Raw genomic sequence first — 23,590 nt, 5'->3', positions numbered from 1 at the left:
AGGAAAAAATTGGGTCGGGTCAGTTTTCGGTTTCCAAAAAACGGATTTTAAACAGTTCAGTTCCTTTTCGGATCGGTTCGAAACAGTCGGGTTTAACGGTTCGGGTCAGAAACTGACAGCTTTACTCCTACTATATATTGAATTATACTTTATCGTCCTTTCTTCTTGCATTCAATGAATAAAGGCAAAATATTTGGGTTGATTAAACCTGTGCAATAGCAACCTCAAGACATACCGTTGTGACTGTTATGAAATTGTGGGATAATTATTTATAACCTCTTACATTCATTAATTTTTAATAATCTATTACCACTATAATCTTTCATTTACAAATATTTAAGAATTCAACTACCTCACTTACTTCTTATTTGAGTTATTGTTTAAAATTATGTATCCGTCAAAATGTAATACTTATACAAAAACCGAGGGAGTATTGTGTTCATATCATCATTTTTTGGGTTTGAATGAGAAGTTTTAATTCGGGTGTTCAAGTTTGATTCGGTAAGGTCAGGTTGGGTCATATCTAATTTCAAACTTAAGTCATGCTAAATTATTGTGTCAAACGGGTCGAAATATGAATAGTCTAACTTTTGGGGTCGGGTCGGATGTGGTTTTGACACCTTTAATTTGAATAGATTAAGTCATAATCGGGTTAGGATTAACTTTTTCAAATCGAGCCCCCGATCTAGCTCTAGGTCCATGTCTATTACATGTTTTAAAATATATACTACCTCCGTATCTTAAAATAAAGGGCATTATTTGTGAGACATAAAATATTCTTTTGTTGCACATAATAACAAATGGAGTTACTAATTACAATTTACAAGTTTGGACCACTTCTTAATATACAATAAAGCAATTACCTTTCTTATCCTTAAAAACTCTCTACTCCCACATAATCTTAGTACAACACTACATCCTGCTCTCCTCAAAAACCACCAACTACAACTCATATTTTATTGCTCATTGTTTCAATTTCCTTGGCTTCACAACCAATCCATCTTCGCCAAATCAATAAAAAATAAAAAATAAAACAAGCTTTTTATTTTAATCAACTTTACATCACCAATTTCTTCTAATCCTAAATCATAAGCATCAAATCAGAAACTTATACAAAATTGAAAGATGCATTCAGGTCCATTGTTACTCGAAGAACCCATTAGGATGGCTTCAATCCTTGAACCTTCCAAGCCTGTAAGTTGATCTCTCTCTCTCTCTCTCTTTTTTTTTTTTTTTTTTTGTTACTCTGTTAATTTCAATATGCAAGTATTCATTTTTATTTATTTTTTCTCTCTATTTTGATTTTTGGGCATTTGTTTGATTGAATGATTGACATAATGGTCAACTCTCTATTTATAGTAAGCATTGGTTGCATTTTATAGTTAAATTTGACTAATGGGTATTTTTCATTGAATTTTGATAAACTTAAAATCAGAGTTTCTTTCCTGCAATGACTAAAATTGTTGGGACTCTTGGACCCAATTCGCGTTCCTTGGAAATAATTTCCGCTTGCCTGAATGCTGGAATGTCAGGTATTATTAGTTAATTAAATTATTTATTGCTTATTTCGCATTTTTTATTTTATTTATTTTTTTTGAAGAAAATTGTTTCGCATTTTAAGTGTGATTTAGTAAAGGAAATATATTCGTGTGATTTAGTAAAGGAAATATATTCCTTAAAAAAAAAAAAAAAAAAAAACAAAAAATAATAGTAAAGGAAAAATTTTGGAAACTACTCTTTCCGTCCTTGAGTAATAGACATGGACTTTTTACCTTATTCATATATTACCTTTGACTCTCAAAAAAAAAAAAAAAAAATGTTGTGAAACAAGGAAAAACTTGAGAGAGAATTAATAGTATTCTACTGGTATTTCATATGATGGAGGTAACAATAAATAATAGGGCTTGTTTGGAGAATAATAACCCTAAAATCTAGAAAATTCTAAAATGATACAAGAGTATAATGGACATCCACAAATATATTTCATAACACTCCCCCTTGGATGTTCAATATCAAAGACTGTGCCTCGTTAAAACCTTATTAGGAAAACCCCTGTGGGATAAAAACCTAATGAAGGAAGAAAAGTACAACATTCTTCGTAATACGCTCGAGATGCTGCCTCATTAAAAACCTTAGCAGGAAAACCCAATGTGGGACAAAGCCATGGTCAAGGGAAAAAAAGTGCAGCGCGTATTTTCTACCCCCGATGAATACAAAACTCGAGATCTTCTAGTGACGCAACAATGAATCCAATATGTTATATATCTTCTCATATGTAGTAAAATATCACTCGTTAATATAATCTTCGATCCTCCTAAATTGAAATTGCATCTTCAAGTCTTCACGCTAACATGTGAAGTGTCTTCATTTCACCATAATGTGTTTATCTCTAATATCAATATTTCAAATCTCTGTTTAACAGTTGATTTAAAGGTTAAGCTTATACACTTATGATTTCTTCTAAAAGTCGTTATTGATGATCATTACTTGATCAAACATTCATTAATAATAATTTGACGACAAAACTTGATATTATTAATGTCATTTTTAAATCTCATATGAGTTATATAATATAACACATGTAATTATATACGCTAATCATGGTTCTTCTGGATCATAAGAAAACATTCTCACGCATAAGTATTCCATTGATATTCTTTAGACGTTTCATAATTGACACGATAGGTCTCTTGCAAATACAAATAGTAAATCTCATTTACTCTCATATGCTTAAACTTGATGTCATTGATGTAGTTACATAGACTTTTCAAGAGTTTGATAGTAATTGCATTATTCAAGAGATAAACTTTGTAGGGTTGGATATTTAAATACGTCGTATATAAGTTCTTCGGGAGCTCTTTTTACATGATTCATAACGTGCAATTAAATAAGTGTCATCAATAATTTCATTACAATTATAAGCCCATTGGAATATAAATATCTCTTTCTAATTTTTCATCAAAGTTGTAAATATGTCTTACTATACTTTGAATGAACATTCACATACACCACAACCATTGTAAGAAATTAATCCATGCAATATGAGATATATAAAATATGATAACAAATTATACAATGAGTAATGCATCAACTTCCTACATATGCAATAAACCATTAACCTATAACTCACATGCACATGAATATAAGACTCAAAATGATGCAAGACACTATTCAGTGTGAATTTAAAAATCCATATTTCATTGGACTTCGGGTCCATGATAAACTTATAATCATTATTATTATGTCGACCTCAAAATGTACATATATTTCAGATCCCTTACTCATTAGTCCATTCCATTATGCATATGCATATTATTCATCGGTTCCATTATGTACCGGTATCATAAAATTTCTTTAACTTACATTTCGCATGCTATTTTACTATGATATCTGAATACATTTCTCATTGGTACCATCATAACTTTTCCTACATCATAGGCCATCTATTATAATAATTCAGATATCTATACCACTTTTAGGGTATTTCATACACTATGGTATTTATATACTATTACACTATTTGTGTCAACTGCACTATCTTGCCAAATATCAATCTATTAGACATATATTTATTTATTTTTATTTTTATTGGAACTGATCATACAACCTACACTTCAGGTGTAGTGATTCAAGTATAATTGGCAAGATTCTATCTCAATGTATACACATAATTAATATGACCAAAATGTATCTTCAACGCTATGCAACATGAGTCATAACTGAATACAAATCAAATCATAAATGTGCAACATATCTTGATAATATATATACAAAAGTTGGCATATAACTTTTCAAACTACCATTATAGGGATCATATTTATTTTAATTAATTTTTCCAACTTTTGCTAATTCGTTCTTCTCCCCCTAAGTTTGGTAAAATATCTCATTTATAGGGACATCTTATTATATACCAACTTAGTAGACAAATTTGCATTAATAAAATTCACTTCATTAGGAGGATAACAATCAAAATTTATTTCTCAGAAGATTTGTATTAAACAAGTTTCATCTCTTCTGGAGAACAACTTCAATGAAGAATCATTTCTTCGTTAATTTTACATTGTAGGTGTATTTATTATATATTATCCTTTTTATAATATCTTCTGGAAAACAATGTCAATGGGAAGACATGTGTTGTGCACTTATTCGTTTTCCATTCGTTCCAATTTTTTATGTGCTGACATATAATAGCCCCAATCAAAAGAATTGTTATACAAGCATAGATCACTTGCTTGTAATTATACTAGGTGGTGATCTTCTAGATCTTTAAAGCCTTAAATAATGTATTTGGTGAGCTTTTGTTCTCTGATAGTTTACAATAATGTATACGTTATTTTGGTCAACTTCTGGTCACCCATTACTCCTTTTTATAACCTATTAACTCTTGAAATTTTCATCAATACAAATTAGTATGAATCACAATCCAAATATATATAGCTCAATCTCAATGTTATGTCTTGCCATTCAATTCATTTCATACGTGTAACATTGAGAGAGCGTCAGCACAGTATCAAACGAAACTTCAGGTTTCTATAACGGGTAATTATTAAACCCGGATGACCTAATTTAATTATCACATCCAGTCACTTCTCTAAATTTCAACTCTGGTGAGTTTTACACTAGTGATTACTTTATTAAACTTACTTTAAGCGTGGCCGTGAAATATGATGTGATATTATAACACCAACATGTGTTTCTTTATACAATTGGCAAGACAATTAATTAATATTTTATCCAATAATTAGTCATATTCTAATGGAGTTTAAACTATAAACTTGATACATGTTAATCTAGTTGGATATTTTATACTCTTCTGGAGTCTTTTATATAATCATGAAACATATGAACTTTACTAAAAGTGATTTCTTCTAGAAATGTAATGAGATTTACCACTTCCTCAAATTTGTCATTGTTAATAGTAATTCCTTTCCTTTTCAAAGATACTTCAGGCATGCTATAAGTTCATCAACAATTGATGTTGTACTTTTAGGACATCAATTTAAATTAGAGCATTTACAACTAGTATATGATAAATGTCATTTGTTTATGTCCATCTTCAGGATGGTATCGTTTCAAAATATTTAATTAACATGTGGTCACTTCTATTAAATAAATCGTTGATATTTAAGTTATTGTATGTATCAAACTAACCATCAATATATTTTATTATTTACATGCACGGATTACATACAATATCCCCCTAATCCTTGCACATGGGGGTATGGAATGAATCAATCCAACAACCTTTAAAATCCTTGCAACTTTTAAGACATAAATTCTTTTGGCAATGTCATGTATCAAGTAACGTGTTCCTTTTAGCAAAAACATGCTTATATAAAATTATACTTATTGAACACTTGTTCCTCATGCCCAATTACATTCATCTTAAAAAAAAAAAAAACGAAACCTCTTATATTTATGGGCATAATAAAACGTCGTATAGTTTCTCACAATGTCATATTGCAATTTATAAAATTAAAAACATTATTTCTTGCTCCAATAGTTAATATGTAATCATCTTTGCAATTCTAATTAAGCTTTTCAATGATTTGTAATTACGAAAACATAATGAAAATATGTTTCCTTTAATCACATGAACTCTCATTCACTTATGGAGTGAGTAAATATAGTAATATATGTATTTTCAATACTCACTTAGAGTTCAATACCTAAAATACATTCAAAACCTTTTGTAAATTCTTTCTCATGGAATTGTGTCTATATATAGACGCTTTAGTATCGCAGATGCTTATTATTTGCATAGTGGAATTTTTTGGCTAAATTTATGAATCCCGCCGGTGAGTTTAATTTTTTTTTAACCCACCGGCACGAGGAAAATTTTTATAAACGTCCCCAAGATTTTGCTGTTGATACCATGCTAAATTAGAGAGAAAGAATGACTTGTTTATTATTCATCAATAGGTAGTGTATTTATATACAAAACTTAGGCTCATAAGATAGGAAACAATCTTCCTAAAAGATATACTAGCATAACCATAAACCCTAAAAATATATTCTCTAAATAATATCTTAACATAAGATAATACTAAATATATTATTCTCATAAGAATATCTATACGGAAAATATATCACATATATTTTCCGATATATCATATCTTTAACACTAATAATCCCATCTTTGTCTTTTCTGCTCAAAACAAGCCTCGATATGGTTTGGGTTTCGGTTTTTGAGTGCGGATTTGGGTGGGTTCAGGTGAGGGTAAGGGTGAGAGGGGGAGGCCAAGGGGTTCCGAGCTGTCGGCGGCTTTGGTAAGGGGGAGATCAGGTGAAAATTTAAGGTACAACATCATGTACCTCGCTTGGTACAGAAAAAAAAATGCGGAAAGAACATGTATTTGTTTTGTAAAGAACATATATCAATTTTTTAAAGAACATTCAATTTTCTGTTTTTCGTTTATATCTAAACAACATCTATAACTTAATAAAAAACATGATAATATATACTAGTAATGAACATTGTTTAGGGTATTTTACCCTAGACACGTGGACCAATGAGAGAGGCCCACGTGTCAAGCTTTGGCAGGCCACCATAGGCCACTCACCGGCTGACACGTGGCAACCTCATAGAATAATCAGAATTGCGGCCTTCAAAGGCCTAATTCCCCAGAAATCCGCTTTTTGCGGCGCAGCCCATAAAACCTAGGTCAAAGTGACCTAGGGATGGGCACTTTCCCCAACGACCCTATAAATAGGGAGATATTCCCCCAAAATTAGGGTCAGATACAATCATTTATTACATCCATTTTCTCTCTCATCAGAGAAAACCTGATCTCGGAATCCGAAAAGATCCCACTTAAATTTCCGCACTTTTTCCTTTCATTTAAGTTCTGACTTGTTCTTCGGAGGCGAGCTCCTACCACCCGGAGTCTCCGTTGCTTTTTTAGGTACAACTCAGCTGGACCAGTCTTTGTGACGTAACTCTCCCGAGGGACAAAAACACTCAAAACATTTGGCGCCGTCTACGGGGAGAGTACCTCAAGGATGGTTCAAGAGTCTGTACCAGCCGGTTCACCAGGTCTTTACTGACAGGAGGATGACGATCCTCATGTCGAAACCTACATAGCCAAAGATGACGCTCTGATTATCAAGCGCCTCCGTCCAAGAAACACTCTGAAAAGGGGTGCAAGCCAGGCGAGTACAAGCCGACCCCCAGCCGGAAGGGGAAACCCATACGACAGGTGGATCCGCTCCAATCGCCTGGGACGAACTCATGAAATTCATGACTAGTTTCAAGGGTGAAATCAAGAATCTGATCACCAAGAGCCGGGCTGACCCGTCAGTCGGCAAGAAAGACTCCTCAAGAAAAGAGGAAGCCATTCAGGGGCAAGGCAGCCGGGACCCTTGACTGGTCCAAGATTCTTCTACCCTAGAAGCACCCGCCGGAGTGAACGGTGGGAAATAAAATTCAACTCCCGATGCTCGGGAAATCATCACCCGCACGAGGAATCAATAGCTGTCTGAGTCAGCCTCCACTTCAAGCTTTCCAGACAGCTTTAAGAATACACCTGCAGGGAATGCACAATCCTTGCATGAGAGCCATACAGGCGGTAATACCGTCCACTCTGGCCCTCAGATGATTGGGAATGCATCGTACGTACCGCCTATGGTCTACGACCCGTATTCTCCTCACTTCATGCAGCCGACTCTCTTCGGAGGTCAGGCGGTATACAGCAATGTCCAGTCACTGGACTGGCAGCTTCGCCTGCTCTGCCTGGCGTTCACCCAGGAAATAACCGAGGCGGCACAACCGGCGAAGGTTAAAAACGTGTTGGTAGGTACTTATGATGGTACCTCAAACCCGGAAGACCACCTCATGGCATACACCAACCTCATGTATTTACAGGGGTTGGACGATGCCACTTGGTGTCGATGCTTCCCGGCTACATTGAAGGGCATTGCCCAACAATGGTTTGACAACTTGCCAACCGGCTCTATTGATAGCTTCAAGAAGCTTGCCTTCTTGTTTGCTTCCAACTTCTCAATGAACATCCCTGCGAAGAAAACAAGTGTTGACTTGAGCACCATTAAGCAGGGAGAGGAAAGGATTACGCTCCTAAGAATTCAGATTCAAGGACTGTCTGACGAGGTGGCTTTCACATACTTCTTTAAGGGTTTGAGAGATGGGTCGACTTTTAAGTTCGACCTTGTCAGATAAGGGGCATTTACCATGCAGGCGGCCCTGAGGGAGGCGGAAAGCTACATTCAAACAACCGACCTCTGCTCGCCTGGCACCCAGTCAGACTCCAAGAAGTCTGACAAACAGAAAGACAGCCAGAATGCTCATTCAGCGAAGAAAAAAAAAGAGAGCAAGAAGAGAAAAGAAGTCTGGGCGGTCAGAAGAAAAAGAAAGAGTTTAAACCGTACGTCCCCAAGTACGAGTTTAACAAGGGCTGCAACTCCATCCTCATGGAGATCAAGGACCGGCTGTCTCTTGAGAAGCCGAATGCAATGAAAAGTTCCATTCAATCAAGGAACAAAAATAAATTCTGCCAATACCATGAGGAAGTTGGCCATGACACCAACGACTGCTTCAGCCTTCAACGGGCGTTGGACCAGCTGGCTGACAAAGGGATGTTAAAGTCCTACATTTCAAAGTCCAAAGGGACTAATAAGAAGAATCTGGGACATTCATCTAAGACTCTCCAGCCTGCTAGTAGCTCGGAAACTGACAAGGAGCCGGTCTACGCTATAGCAGGCGGGTTCTCATGTGGTGGCTGAACCATCCGGGGCACCAAGAGCCATCTTCGAAAGATGGACAATGTTGATGATGAGTAGGCGTCAGCTAGCTCCACCTCCACCTTCCCAAACGTTTTGATCACTGAGAAGGAGGCAGCGTTCGTCGCCCGCATGATGATCCGGTTGTCATTGAATGTAAGGTCGCCAATCAGTTGGTTGGGCGAATTCTTATTGACACCGGCAGCTCGTCGGACATCATAAGTAAGAGGTGTTTGCAGAAGCTTAAGTAAATCCAAAATACAGGCAGCCCTACCAAATTACATCCACCTAAATCTAGATTAGAAAAATCCTAATTCCTAAAGCTGTGTTAGTAGATGCAGCTTCATTAATTACAGGAATAGGCTCCGTTGAAGACCGTCCAAAAACCACCAGCCGCCACTTCATCACCAAAAAACAATCCTGAAAAAATAAAAAAGGGAAGGGACTCATGGCAGAGTTCATAGATGAACTTATGGATGAGTTTATTCAACAGCAGGAGCTCATGGAAGATGAATTGAACGAAGCAGAATTCATCCAAGAAGAATATCAATGGTCGTCTGATTCAGATCGGGAACAACACCAACAACATGAAGATGATGATGCAGATGGATATGATGCAGATGATGATGAAAACCAAGAAGAGCAACAACAATATGTCAGAGCAAGCAGAGAGATGACAGTAGAAGAGAAAAGAACAATTATTGATGAGATTATGTTGCACATGGAGGGGGACTCACTATCAAGAGGCTTTTTAGCCAATTTGGCTAGAAAACATTCAGTGCACAAATCCACATCAACAAGGTGGTTTCAGGTGATAAAACAATCTCTAGCACAAGGTATTGTTGATGTCAATACAAAAAAATTAGGTAGGACAGGACGCAAACCAAAAGAATACATAGATGAGTTCCTGACTTCAGTACCATTGTACAAAAGAACAACTGAGAGGGGATATGATGCTGCACTTAAAATTCCAAAAAAGCATTGCATAGGCTTAGGCAGCAAGGCAGGCTCAGAACACACACAAGCACAAATCACTCAGCATTGACAGAGAAGCACAAAGTGTCAAGACTAAAATGAGTTTTGAGTCTAATTCACCCTATACCAGCTCTTGGGGACCTAACATTTACTGATTTGCAACAATGGTTACATTTAGATGAGAAATGGTTCTACATTAATCCAGAAACAAGAACCTTCTACCTAATTCCTACAGAAGAAGATTCATACAGGGCACAACAATCAAGGAGGTTCAAGATCAAAGCAATGCTCATTGGGATTGATAGGGAAACCATTGTTTCATGAAGAAAAAAACATGATACATGATGGAAAATATGGCCCTTTTCCTTTTGTAAACTATGAAATGGCAAAAAAGAAATGCAAGAACAGAGATGCAGGGACTCTAGAGATAAAGGCAATCCAAAGTGTTATAAAAGAAAGCATAAAGGGCCACAACAGCTACCAAAAGACATCATCATACAATGGCCAAAAAGAAATGTTGCTGACACATGTCATCCCCACAATCTATGAGAAATGGCCACAACAGCTACTAAAGGACATCATCATACAATGGGATAATGCTAGGCCTCATCAAGTACCAAAGAATGAAGAATTTCAAGCAGCTTGTCATGCACATGGATTCAACATTCAATTTATTTTCCAACCAGCTCAATCTATGAGAAACTAATGTTTTAGATTTAGGCTTGTTTAGTGTGATTCAATCATTACAATATCAATCATTTCCAAGGAATCTAGATGAATTAATCAAGGAAGTTGCTATTTTGAAGAGTTTGATCCTATATTGAACAAGTATAAATGTATCACACTTCAATCATGCATGATTAAGATATTAGAAAAGCAAGGTGGGAATAACTTCTCCCTACCACACATGAAGAAGAGAAGCTTGGACACCCAGGGTCTACTACCACAACTACTACAAGTTCACAGGGATCTCATTCGTCAGGTAGTGCATTTTTTGGACACAGTCACAGTTATAGGAGATGATCAAGGGCACATGGTAGTAGATGCAGACTGACATATTTGCATAACTTTTGGAAGGTTAGTTTTAAGGGACTTAAACATGACTGCCACACATAACCTTTTCCTTTTCAAACAACTTTTTGAATTAGATTATGTGTAGGTTATGTGTACTTTTGGTAGATACAAATGAATCATTTATTAGGCAGTCATGTATGAAGTGAAGTTCATATCTTTTGTTTAAACAAACATTTAACGATAGAAGTGTATCTGTTTTTATGTTTTAAAACCTATTATTTCCATCAGAATAGGTGTGTTTTCAGTCAAAGTTTTAGTGAGTGTTGGTACCTCAACAAAAGGTTTGTAGAGCATCCAGACCACCCAAGTAGCTATCAGATGAGTCCCATCATCATATGGAAAACCAAAAGGGATATGCATTAACAAAAAAAGGGACTCAATGCATGAATGGCAGAATACAGGGGACAAAATTCAACACCTTCATGGCTTCCATGCCAACTAGTTCAAGGTCGACAAATACAACAGGGGACTCAGATTTTACAGCCATGGTAAAACAAACATTCGAACAAACAAGCAATGCAACCAACATATAGCCAACTTCCTCAACAGGCACACTGCTTTCCAGCTTGAGCACAAAGCTTCTCCAACACCACACAACCAACAAATGCAAACCAAACCAGTAAATTACCGTCAAACAACTTACATGTCCAAATACACCAGTTTTAACACAAACAAACCTAAAAAATTATCAAATACCAGCATCCTAACACACAGAGCCAAACAATATTAAGTACTCAGATAAGCCAACACAAATGCAACAAATTATTAGGAAAGCAAATCACAACCAGCAACATCCAACCAAACAAGTATTCAACCAAGAATTTGACAGTACATGCATAAACAGAGGAGCATAAAAAAAAATTTAGGGTTTATAGAGTAAACGTTGCGCATTCAATTACGAGGAGGGTTGAACTGAGTGTAGTAGATCTGCAGGTAAGCCTCAATCACTTCCTCCCTCGTCATGCAGTCCGGAGATCCAGATTTGATGCGTTTAGCGCCACAGGAAGGCCCCTCTTCACGGTCGTGGGACTCTGGTGGCTTAACCACCCCAGAAACCTCCAGATGTACTAGGGTAGACCCTAAGTAGCAAATCTGGTAGCAGACACCTCAACCTCAAGTCACTAGAGAACAAGAATCCCCAGCAGAAACCCCAACAGCAACCACGGAACCCTCAGATGGTGGTTCATCATGGGCTGCAGCCTCAGAGATCACCGCCTTAGGCTTCTCCTCCTCATCGCTGACATACTTAGCGAGTTTTGCCCCCCAGATCCGCCTCCTTGCAATCATAGAAGCACGGCGAACGGGTTTCATGTTACCTGTTCCACGCTGGGGCTTGTAGGTGACGCTCCCAGATCGGCGGCTAGAAGCACTAGATTCTAGGGTTTCATGGCAAGTTAGGTCTAGGTTTTTGTCGGTAGGAGTAGCCATTGAAGGAGTTCAGAAGTTGAAACAGAGAAATGACGAAGAGAGGAACTCAGAAACAACGAACTAGAGAAGAGAGAGAGAGAGAGGGGATGGGAATCGGTGAGTGAGGAGTGAGAAATTAAGAGCTAGGGCTTGTGGGGGAGGGATTTATTCTGGAGAATAAATGAACTCCACCCAATTCATGTGATGAATTGAATTAGGAGCATTCAATTGAGGTAGTTGGGGAGTTGTTGAATTTGAAGGGTTGGGGTATAATTTTTGTGGGAATGATTAATTTAATTAATCAGTTTTGTTGTGTAATAAGATAAGGTTAGTTGTATAATAAAGTTGAATTAAAAAAAAGTAAGCGTAAATTGGTAAATTTGTCCAAAAAAATTTACTATAAAAGGAAAGAAATGGGAAAGTTGCAAGTAATGTGGAACTACCCAAAAAGGAAATAGTAGCAAGTAAAATGGACTGGAGGTAGTATTTTATAATGAGTGTTTTAATATACTGATGAATAGGAATAATGACAGTTACTATATAAAAATTAGAGTCAATTCAATGTAATGTCGGATGACACATGTAGACCTCAAGTTTAAAATAATATTGTTGTGAATCAGGTGCACATAACTATTTAATATAAGTCATTGTGCTTTTTTTTTGGCAAAAGTTTTGATAAAAGTCACTATAAAAAACATAGTGACTTTTATTAAAACTTCTATGATAAGGTAAAAAGTTAAAAACCATGCACCTCTTGGTTTCCATAAGATGATAGAATAAAAAGAAGAAAACAGAGGGAGATAACAGAATAGAGAGAGAAAGAGAAAGAGAAGTTGTAATTCATTGCATAAAACCACAATTACAAACTTAGGTGCATTAATAAAGCATGACCTCTAGCAGAAAGATTCTCTCTCAAACTGTAATAATACTAAGCACAAAAAGACAAAAATGAAAATAACAACAATTAACTACTTTGCCAATTAACAAAATTTCCCGCCAAAACCAACTGAAATATCTTTTCTTCTTAGAGTATCTCCAATGGCAAGCTAATTCTCAAATAAGCTCGTTATGCCACAAAGGATTTTAAGCTGATTTTTTGTGTAGCTATTTTGTTTCCCAATGGATAGTTAATGGCTTGCTGTTTAAATGATCATAACTTTCTCAGTTATTTTTAAAAGTTAATTGTATTAGTATATTAAACTCTATATTTTAGAAACTTTGCTTGGCCAAGCTAATTGTAATTTTTAGCTCCAATGGTCAAGCTAATAGCTAGAGACTTTCAGAAGTTGCAAGCAAGTCCCTTACTACAACCATTAGAATTTCTCTTATTTCTCCTATATCATTCTGTGACCTAATTCACAATAAAAGTCACTATTTTAAAGTTAGGGTTACCATGTTGAGCATAACGTCAATTGTCATGTATGAACCAGGTTCACATAAGTTTTTTTTTCCAAATGGCGAGTTGGACACTTGATACGTACCTGTGTCGAACATGGTAACACACTTTGACATTGATACATGGCTCAGATGGTTGTGTACTACATGGGTGTTCGAGTCCGAGTATCACCGAAAGAAGTATTGAACTAGGTTTATTATTGTTTTCTTCTACTATAATTTTTAAATTACATGATAACCTCTATAATTTTTTGGTGGTAGTGGCACGGTTTGATTTTTCATGGGGAGATGCTGAATTTCACCAAGAAACTTTGGACACTTTGAAGATGGCAATTAAGAATACTAAGAAACTTTGCGCTGTAAGATTATATTATTTGATTTATTTGTATCTTATGCTTTCCCAATTAATTTTTTGTGTACCTAGTTTGTAATAAGTTTATTGTGTCACAACTGGCATGCATAACATACCATCTAATGTTTTACATACTTTCATGTGTATATGACTAATTTAAAGGCCACTAAGTGATATAGAATAAATTAATATTGTCCATGATTATTCGTTTAAGATTATAAACCTGATGTTTTCATAGTTTTTATTTGTAGTTGCCTTTGTATATTAATAATCAAGCCTGTATGATTTTTTTCCTGCAGGTCATGCTGGATACTGTTGGCCCTGAGTTGCAAGTTGTCAATAAGACAGAGCGTCCAATTTCTCTTGAAGCAGAGTCATTTGTTGTTCTAACACCTGATCAGACTAAAGAGGCCAAATCAAATCTGTTACCCATCAACTTTCATGGACTATCCAAGGTAAAGAATACTGTTTAAAATTTTCAAATCTAATTGAAATACATTTTCTGCATATGAACTTTGCGTTTAATGACCCAGCAGCGTTATGGAGCTTCAGCCTCCGCATCAGGAAACAAATGTAGCTCTTACCTTTTCTTGAAACACCTTAACATTGGGCAATCTTTTGGTTATTGAAGTAACATTTTATATTTAGTACTCCTATATTGTTATAATTTTGTAGAATTTACCAGAGAACTAATTGGTACTATGACTAAGTCAATTTCTGGATTTATAGGGCATGTATTTGTAGTGGTATATCTGTACTTTGAGCATAAGAAGTTTTTGTACAGCCCTGTTTTAATGACCAAACTGTCTAATTTGTTTTTGCAAATTTTCAAGCATATGAAATATTTAGTTGGATAATTAACTTATTCTCTTTCTATGTTGCTGTGCTAAATATCGACCTACATCTTGCAGGCTGTGAAGTTTGGTGATACAATTTTTATAGGACAGTATCTATTCACTGGAAGTGAGACTACTTCTGTTTGGCTTGAGGTCAGTCAATAAAATATAAAATGAAAAAAATTCTTGTTATGTTATTACATTGGTTTCTTTAATTATATATGCCATGTATTGTAAGGGATTTTCCATTACAGTGTGCAGCATTTATAGAATCTCTAGTAATTTGAAAATGAGCTGATTTTGTATGAATTCTCAAGGAAATATTTTAATTCTAGCCTTGTTTTAGAGTTGAATACTTGATGCAACTAAAAAGTAAAAGCCAATCAAGAACATAAATCCGATGCCTTTGATTGGTGCTGCCTATTCAATCTTCTGTTACCTAAATTTTGAAATGTGTATTGGTTACCTGGCCGTTGAAAATTGTTTTTTTAATTGGGAATTGCATCAAGTGGAGATAATGGGTTCTTTATCTGCACTGCAGGTGTCTGAATTGAAAGGAGAAGATGTGGTCTGCCTTATCAAGAATTCAGCTACATTGTCTGGGCCTCTGTACACTTTGCATGTCTCCCAAATTCGTATAGATCAACCAACCCTGACCGAAAAGGATAAAGAGGTAGTAATTCTTGCTTTTTCATTCAGTGGAAAGTTTTTGATTTTGTCAGTAGAGAAGGCTGCTTAGGAACCGAAAATCTAAAATGAATGTTTAATTCAATCTTAAATCAAGCTGTATGTTGTTTGTCTTCAACTGTAACAGGCATAATAAAAATGAACTTGTTTGTCTAGTCCTTATGCATTTCGTTTCATAATATATATCTTCTAGACTTCTACTACATATTCTCATTGAACAATTGCCTCAGGTGATAAAAACATGGGGTGCTCGGAATAATATCGATTTCCTCACTTTGTCATATACTCGCCATGCTGAAGATATCCGTGAGGTAAAGACACTTCTAGTTCAGACTTCAGGATTTTGGCAATTTATTTCTTGAAAACAAGTGTCTTTGATATTTTATTTTAGAGTGACTTCACGACTAGTCCAATATATCCTTTTGTTACTTGCTATGTAGGCTCGGGAGTTCCTTTCTAATCATTGTGATCTACAGCAGACTCAAATTTTTGCAAAGATTGAAAATATTGAAGTAAGACGTGAAGTATCTCTTTTATTATTTTTTATATTTGAAATCCTGTGTTCTCTCAGTTGATCAGCTTAATATGTGCATTTCTACTTATCTTTGTATAGGGATTGACCCATTTTGATGAGATTCTACAAGAAGCTGATGGAATTATCCTTTCTCGTGGAAATTTGGGAATTGATCTCCCACCAGAGAAGGTCTACTTCTTTTTCACATGCTGCTTTTTGAAGATTATGTGTGGTCTTATGGTCTTTAATTCATGCTTTACATGTTTACATGCCTAATGTATCTTCATATATCGCTTGAAGAGACCACTGAGCTACAGTTTATCTGTGTTATTATCATAATTACATTTGTAGGCGTGGGTAACAATTGGTGTCCTGATATTAATATACCACGTCTACAATTAGCCAAATTGGTATAAAAGTTAGCACCCTTGTGACAGATTGATATAAAAGTCATTGTCGACAACAGATTGGTATAAAAGTTCTAAGTTGTGACATATTGGTATAAAAGTTAGGCCCTGTTTGATTCACCTTAATTTTACTGAACTGAAATTATTTTTACTGAACTGAAGTTATTTTTGCCGAACTGAACTTAATTTTACTGAACTGAAATTATTTTTACTAAACTTAAATTATTTTTACTAATTTTCTATTATATTTCTTCTTTACGAAAACTGAACTTATTTTTACTTAACTAAAATTATTTTTACTGAACTGAAATTAATTTTACTGAACTGAACTTATTTTTACTAAACTAAAATTATTTTTACTTAATATTATTTTTTTTAAGGTGAAGAGAACAGGGCCTTAGTCGCCGGCGACAGATTGGTATAAAAGTTCCAAGTTGTGACAGATTGATATAAAAGTTAGTCACCGGTGACATATTGGTATAAAAGTTACCATGTGATGATATATTGGTATAAAATTTATTAGTGATGATTTAATCCTTTTTCTTGTTAGAAAAATAAGTGTATGTTGTACAAATGATTATTCTTATTTTTGCTTGTAGCTTAAATAATAAATATATTGTTTTTCTTTACCTTCTTTTTATATTTATTTTATTTTTCTTGCTTCAAATATTTAAGGTAAATTTTTTGGACACTATTAAAAGCCCCAAAAAGATAAAGAATATATAAAAAAAAAAAGGGAAAAAATAGGAAAATATAGAGAAATATTCTAGAATTAATCAAAAAAAAATTACAAGATCAAACTCTTTCATTAAATATTTTCAAGATTATATAGATTTTTTTTTTCCAATAGCCAGGTCACGAGGCAGCGACACTTGGCGTTCCATCTTTTCGCCAAGTGTCACGCCACGTTGGATAGATATAAATAGACTTCATAAGATAAAAAAGTTAGTTTAGAATTCTATTTGAATAGAATTTTAGGATAAAATTGTTAGTTTAGAGTTTTATTTTCGATAAAATCCTAATATTTTAGACGTACAAATTGAATTATAATTTTATTCAAAAAAATTGTTAGATTATAATTCAATGAACAATCCGGGCATCGCACGGGACACCAAACTAGTTATATATAAATATATTTGCTCCCAACTTCTTAAATATTACGACTTATTACATGCCAATTATAACTTTGAGACATTAAATTATAAAAATTTCTCTTTCCATTCATTTGAGATTTTTTTTGAAATCACAATTTTTTTTTTTTTTTTTTTTTGTTTTTATTAGTCGATTATCTTTGGTGAGTGACCATGGAGGAGAGAATTATTAAGCATAAAATGAGAATTAACAACAAAAAATTCTTTTAAAAAAAAAAAACTTATTCGGCAAGAAAAGAAGGGTGAAATGTCACAGCTTATTAATTTTTATATCAATTTGTCACAATTTGTTAACTTTTATACTAATATTTGGTCAGTGACTAACTTTTATACCAATCCGTCACAACTTGCTAATTTTTATACCCATATGTCGCCGGCGATAACTTTTATACCAATATGTCGCAAGGTTGCTACCTTTTATACCAATTTGGCTAATTGGCCCAAGTTAATTCTCTTGAAGGAGTTTCAGTAACGATCATGCTGTATTATAAATGTATGTTTTAAAAGTATATATATACATATCATATAACTAATATATAAAGGTAAACTTTTAGCCAGGCGACGAGGCAGCGACACTTGACGTTCCAACTTTTCGCCAAGTGTCGTGCCACGTAGGATAGATTTATATAGAATTCTATTTGTAGGATAAAAAAATTAGTTTAGAATTTTATTTTCAATCAAATTTGGATAGAATTTTAGGATAAAATTGTTAATTTAGAGTTTTATTTTTGATAAAGTACTAATATTTCATATGTGCAAATTGTATTATAATTTATTCAAAAAATAATTAGATTATAACTCTCATAAATTATCATATAAATTTAATTTTTATATCATAATATTTTTCTGGAGCGAAGGAATTAATTCTAATCAATTAAAATAATATACTTCACAATATATCTAAAAATTCAATAAACAACCCGGGCATCACACGGGCACAAAACTAGTAATTAATAAAGCTAAACATAGCTAGCACAATTATAAGTAACTCTTGCGATTTGACTGCGTTTCACTTAGCTATATGTTTATAGAAACAATACCTTTTCTAGGTTTTTTCTTGAAAATAAACTACAGAGAAGATATTATTTTTCCAATTTTGTGTCCTAATGATTCATAAGCTATATCTAAATGCTTGTGAAGATATTGTATCATGATTTCAGAATCATGTCAGCATTTTGGCCCTTTTGTTCTGACTTTGTGGTGTTCGACAAAATTGGATATCTTCTAGGTACAACATAGACCAAATATTAAAGAGGACAAGGGTTTTCTGAACTGTAGCATAAACGGTTTGTGTTCTAGTGTATGATATTCTTCTGTATTTCGTGAATGTGAATCAAGGTTATAATGAAGCAATTTAAACAATCTACGGAGAATGGTTACTTGTTTATATCTTAAAAGGCCTAGAGATAAATATTAAAAAGATGGCTTATTGATTAAATGTACTTGTTATAATGGATTTTACAGGTATTTTTATTCCAAAAGGCTGCTCTGCACAAGTGCAACATGGCTGGTAAGCCAGCAGTGGTAACTCGTGTGGTGGATAGCATGACTGATAACCTTAGACCCACACGAGCTGAGGCAACTGATGTTGCAAATGCTGTATTAGATGGTACCAGTGTTTTTCAGATTCTGAACATCTACATGTTACTTACTGGTTCTTGTCAATTTTTAGAGTAGATACAAAAAGGCATGTTTTCAACTTATTAATACTCATAGTGAACTTCAACTTATTTAGAAGCCTTCTACTGCAAATTTTCTTCATGAGCGTGTATAGCATCAATTTGCTAATATACTATCTCCTCTATTTCTGATTGATCCAGGGAGTGATGCAATTATTCTAGGCGCAGAGACCTTGCGTGGCTTGTATCCAGTTGAGACCATCTCTACTATTGGCAAAATATGTTTTGAGGTGATTTCATGTACTTTCTTTTCAGTCATCTGTATTCGGTGCTTTTCTTGTTGGACTATGGAGTATGAGCTAGTTAACTAGTTTAATGAGATTGAGATGAGGGAGAAACAAATAAGTGGAAAGGCTTTTGTTTTGGAATTAGAAGTTATGGAGCACTGGTAGTCCTAGCTAAAAATGAATCAACGATATAAGTCTATAACAATAAAATCTACTGTGGAAAGTGAATTGAAGGTATATAACTAAGTAAAAACGATGTCAAAGATTAGGAAGCTATGATAAAAGTTTCATATGCTTTCTTGACATGCTTGCTTGACATTTGTCATTTGAGGTCTAGATAGTTGGGGTTTATAGTTATTGCTCCAGTATTGTTCGGGGAGTATTGTGTCATCCATTACTAACAATGAAATACATAATTCTTCAAAATTCTTTTGGATAAATCCTTTGTAATCCATATAGGCTCTAGCATTAGTAGCCAGACGATATATAGCCTTTTCCAGCAAGATAATGACTGAAAACTCTAAGAAAAGAAGCTAAAGCCACTAGACATCAACTTATTTGATTCTTAATTGCTATAACAGAAAAATTAGATGCTTAGAAGTCTAGCAAATTGATTTGAAAAAACCTAACTGAGTTGATGATGCATCTGATCTTCCATAAAGGACAAATGTTAGGTTGTTCTAGCTTGGTGTAGGCTATCTTCTCTTCACCAGTTTCCAGGAACTTATTGCTTAATCCATTTAAAATCAAACAAGGTATTATTAAACTAGTCAATTTGATACCAAACTAAATAGCATACCTCAACAAAAGGAAGATTAGGCTGTTAACCAACCTCATAAAAAAAAATTTACAAATTATATAAATCCTAAACTAACCCCTAAACATGAAAAATGTAGTCGTTAGAAATATGACTACCATAATGTTTTAATGATTATGTATTCGATTCAGAATGAATGCCTTAATGGTAATGATCGAGCTTACTTTGGTTTGTATTAATTAATTTCTAAACTTCTAATTAAAGTAAAACTATCAATTAGAATGAGAAGAAAACACAATCAAAACAAATGCTAGGTGACAATGGATACACAAAATCTGATCTCAAGCTATTGAGATTCAATTGAAGGAGTGATCATACATAGACTAAATGTAATGGGAATTAATTGCAATTTCAGAGTGATTTCTCAAAGACACAAACCTAGTTTCTACTATGATTTAATTATGTTGGTCAATACTGCAAGGCTTCACCTTCTTGTCTATATAATTACTATTGACATAAATTAATAGTTGTGATAAAAAAAATATCTGCAGGCAGAGAAGGTGTTCAATCACGATACATATTTCAAGAAAGCTGGAAAATTTGCTGGAATGCCTATGTCACACATAGAATCCATTGCTTCCTCTGCGGTACCCTTTTTTTCTTTTTCCTTGCACATTTTGGTATCTAATCATATTGCATTCAGCTGTAATAAGTAAGATTAAATCGCATATTGCTGATAATATTACTTATTCTTACAATTGTAATTGCTTAACTTAGGTACGGGCAGCCATCAAAGTGAAAGCGTCTGCCATCATTTGTTTCACATCATCTGGGAGAGCTGCAAGGTTTGATCTAAAATATCTACCTTGGGTGATCTAAATGCTAAAATCTTTCATTTTTGGACTTTCTGTTATGAAGTTAACATCTACTCTTGGAAAGTTTTTTTCTTCTTTGTCCCTCTCCTTAATCCTCATCAAAAACAATGAAAAAAAAAAGAAAAGAAAAGAAAACATAGTAGATGCTAACTAGTGGGATGGGGGAATAGTTATTTGTTTAATCTGGTGGAGTTAATTGTGTTTTCATTTAGAATAATCTAATGTTGGTGTTTTTGGATCTCCAATATCATTTGTACTCAACAGGCTGCTTGCAAAATACCGCCCAACAATGCCGGTTATATCTGTTGTCATTCCTCAGCTCAAAACCAATCAACTCCGGTGGACTTTCTCTGGTGCCTATGAGGTATTTTCGTGCATTTAGATGAACGTTATAACATTCTCACTCTGTTTATAAAATTGATTTTCTGCTGAGATTTACAAAAAACTCAGGTTTGAACTAATGGGCCTTACATGAAACTGATCCAAATCACTTCATTCCAAGATCAATGTGTCACTATACCTTATTTTGTTATTTTTCTCCATTCATATGATTCTCACTCAACATATTTTATCATTTTTTTTCTCTCATCGTCCTCCCTCAAAATAACTTTATAAACTCAATCGCTCACATTCTCTCTTTTTTTGTCCCCATTGTTCTTTTATTTTGATAAAGAAGTCACCCATTTGTCCCACTTGCACAATATAAATAATCTACGACTAAACTCTCCTAAAATCTTTGTGCTAGTCCAAGTGATGCATGTATTTTGCAACACGAGTAGTGTTTGCTTAATCTGCGATGACCTATATCCTAAATCACCTGATGGACGATTGGTCAGTTATTCACCAAATTGTAATCGTTAACTAATGATATTCGCTTTTGTGATTTCCTTTGGTAGCTGTTGTGTGCTCAACTTTGATGAGTATTAATCAATTTTTCAAACTTCCAAAATAATTCCTATGTATATTTTCTGGGGGAGTATTGGTTGTGTTTGTTTGTGTGCAGCATGTGCATTCATGTATTCATGTGTGCTTGTTTAATTGCATCAGTTGATGTGCGAGAAACTAAGCAGTAATGAAAGATTGATGAATTGTTCTTGAAATGAGGCTCAATAAACAAGTTCTTCATGACTAGATGAAAGAGTTCAGATACCTATCTTTCTACAATTTTTTTCCTGTGTTTTTGAAGGCGCACTACAGACAAATTGCTGTTTTTCATATCTTAAATCTCCATGCTTCCTGCTTTGTGACTTGCAGGCAAGGCAATCACTCATAATTAGAGGCCTTTTCCCAATGCTCGCAGATCCAAGACATCCTGTAAGTTTTTCTTTATCTTTTACTATACGAGTAGTTATTTTGCAATCGAAGCTCTGATATTGTTGTAGCATTATATGTAGCATTTCCTAACATATATGTAGCAAAGAGAAGTGGAACATCTCAACTGTAAGGTCTGTAACCAATGATAAGAATTCAAAATGCCTAGAAAATGAAGCAGAATAGAGTCTGCAAGGCCACTATTATAAGAGCTGCATAGTGAAATTCTAGTTGCATAAATTATACTTCCTCCATTTTTTAATACTTGCAACACTTCTCTAAAGCGGAAATGTCACAATACTTGCAACACATCATAAATAGAAAGTTATTTGTGGAAAAGCTATACTACTTCCTTTATTTAAAACACATGATCCACTAAATTACACTCTTAACAACCACTCACCTCATTTTAAAGTGTATTATATCATGTGAACCCCACATTTTTTAAATACCGTGAAAAAAATGTGTGTTGCAACTATTAAAAAACAGAGGAAGTAAAAATTAAGAAATGTATAAAAATGTCAACTTTATGTAAATAATAGAATTATGATCTTCACTACTATAATGTGGGCACTAAGTTTTGTTCAATTTACAGCTAGAGCATTTAAGTCCATGCTTGCCTCAGTGTTTGTAAACTAGCTTGCCGCTTTGAGTTGATTTATCAGTTTCTGTTTGCAAAGTCATAAATAGCTTAAGATTGCTATGTTGTTTTATGGTGTAGGCTGAGTCCACAAATGCAACAAATGAAACAATATTGAAGATTGCTTTAGATCATGGAAAGGCCTCTGGTGTAATAAAATCACATGATCGCGTAGTTGTGTGCCAAAAAGTCGCTGATTCCTCTGTTGTGAAGATCATTGAGCTTGCAGACTAGTTTATGCTTTTACTGCCTGAATTGTCTTTGTTTCTAGTTTCTCTCGAGGTTTTCAGATTTGTATGCCAAGCTTCATTGGCTCTCAATGCTGCTTTAAATAAATAAGTAAACATCTTATGCATCCGAACTGTTAGACGTTTCCAGCATCTGATATTCGTCTAGCATAGCTAAATAAGGAAGTAGGCTTGGCATTTGCGCAAGCCTTGTACTAAGAGAAGCTTTTATTCTTATGGTAGAATCTATATGTATTATACAAAATAAAATATGTTAGATGCAAAACTAACACGTGTCATACGACAATATTGTAGTTAGAGGTCAAATTGGGTACCCAAA

At 34.4% G+C, this 23,590-nt stretch overlaps 1 protein-coding gene across 2 annotated transcripts; it reads left to right on the top strand.

The window, feature by feature from the left end:
* The first annotated feature begins 896 nt into the window (after positions 1-896).
* LOC145629135 (pyruvate kinase 1, cytosolic-like) lies at positions 897-23,590 on the top strand. 2 transcript variants are annotated; one of them, XR_014111580.1, is made up of 17 exons: positions 897-1,194; positions 1,436-1,532; positions 13,849-13,946; positions 14,239-14,394; positions 14,851-14,928; positions 15,317-15,448; positions 15,693-15,773; positions 15,903-15,974; positions 16,076-16,165; positions 18,999-19,143; positions 19,355-19,443; positions 20,749-20,844; positions 20,975-21,042; positions 21,337-21,436; positions 22,120-22,212; positions 22,327-22,386; positions 23,105-23,184. XR_014111580.1 is itself a non-coding variant. In XM_081681664.1 (16 exons), exons 1-16 carry the CDS (start codon positions 1,126-1,128, stop codon positions 23,255-23,257), a joined length of 1,584 nt encoding a protein of 527 aa, XP_081537790.1. In that variant the 5' UTR covers positions 897-1,125; the 3' UTR covers positions 23,258-23,590. The 2 variants fall into 2 exon arrangements, 1 of the variants encoding a protein (XP_081537790.1); XM_081681664.1 differs by lacking the exon at positions 22,120-22,212 and having other exon boundaries at positions 23,105-23,590.

The sequence above is a fragment of the Chenopodium album genome, chromosome 4, assembly GCF_948465745.1.
Source record: "Chenopodium album chromosome 4, dcCheAlbu1.1, whole genome shotgun sequence".
Classification (NCBI taxonomy): Eukaryota; Viridiplantae; Streptophyta; class Magnoliopsida; order Caryophyllales; family Amaranthaceae; genus Chenopodium; species Chenopodium album.
This window is presented reverse-complemented; position numbering and strand designations above follow the sequence as displayed.

Bases quoted from the DNA above. Each gene is read 5' to 3' on its own strand.
- LOC145629135 (XM_081681664.1), top strand. From the start codon at position 1,126: ATGCATTCAGGTCCATTGTTACTCGAAGAACCCATTAGGATGGCTTCA. The intron at 14,395-14,850 runs GTAAAGAATACT...TACATCTTGCAG, and splicing joins ACTTTCATGGACTATCCAAG to GCTGTGAAGTTTGGTGATAC. The intron at 15,975-16,075 runs GTAAGACGTGAA...ATCTTTGTATAG, and splicing joins CAAAGATTGAAAATATTGAA to GGATTGACCCATTTTGATGA.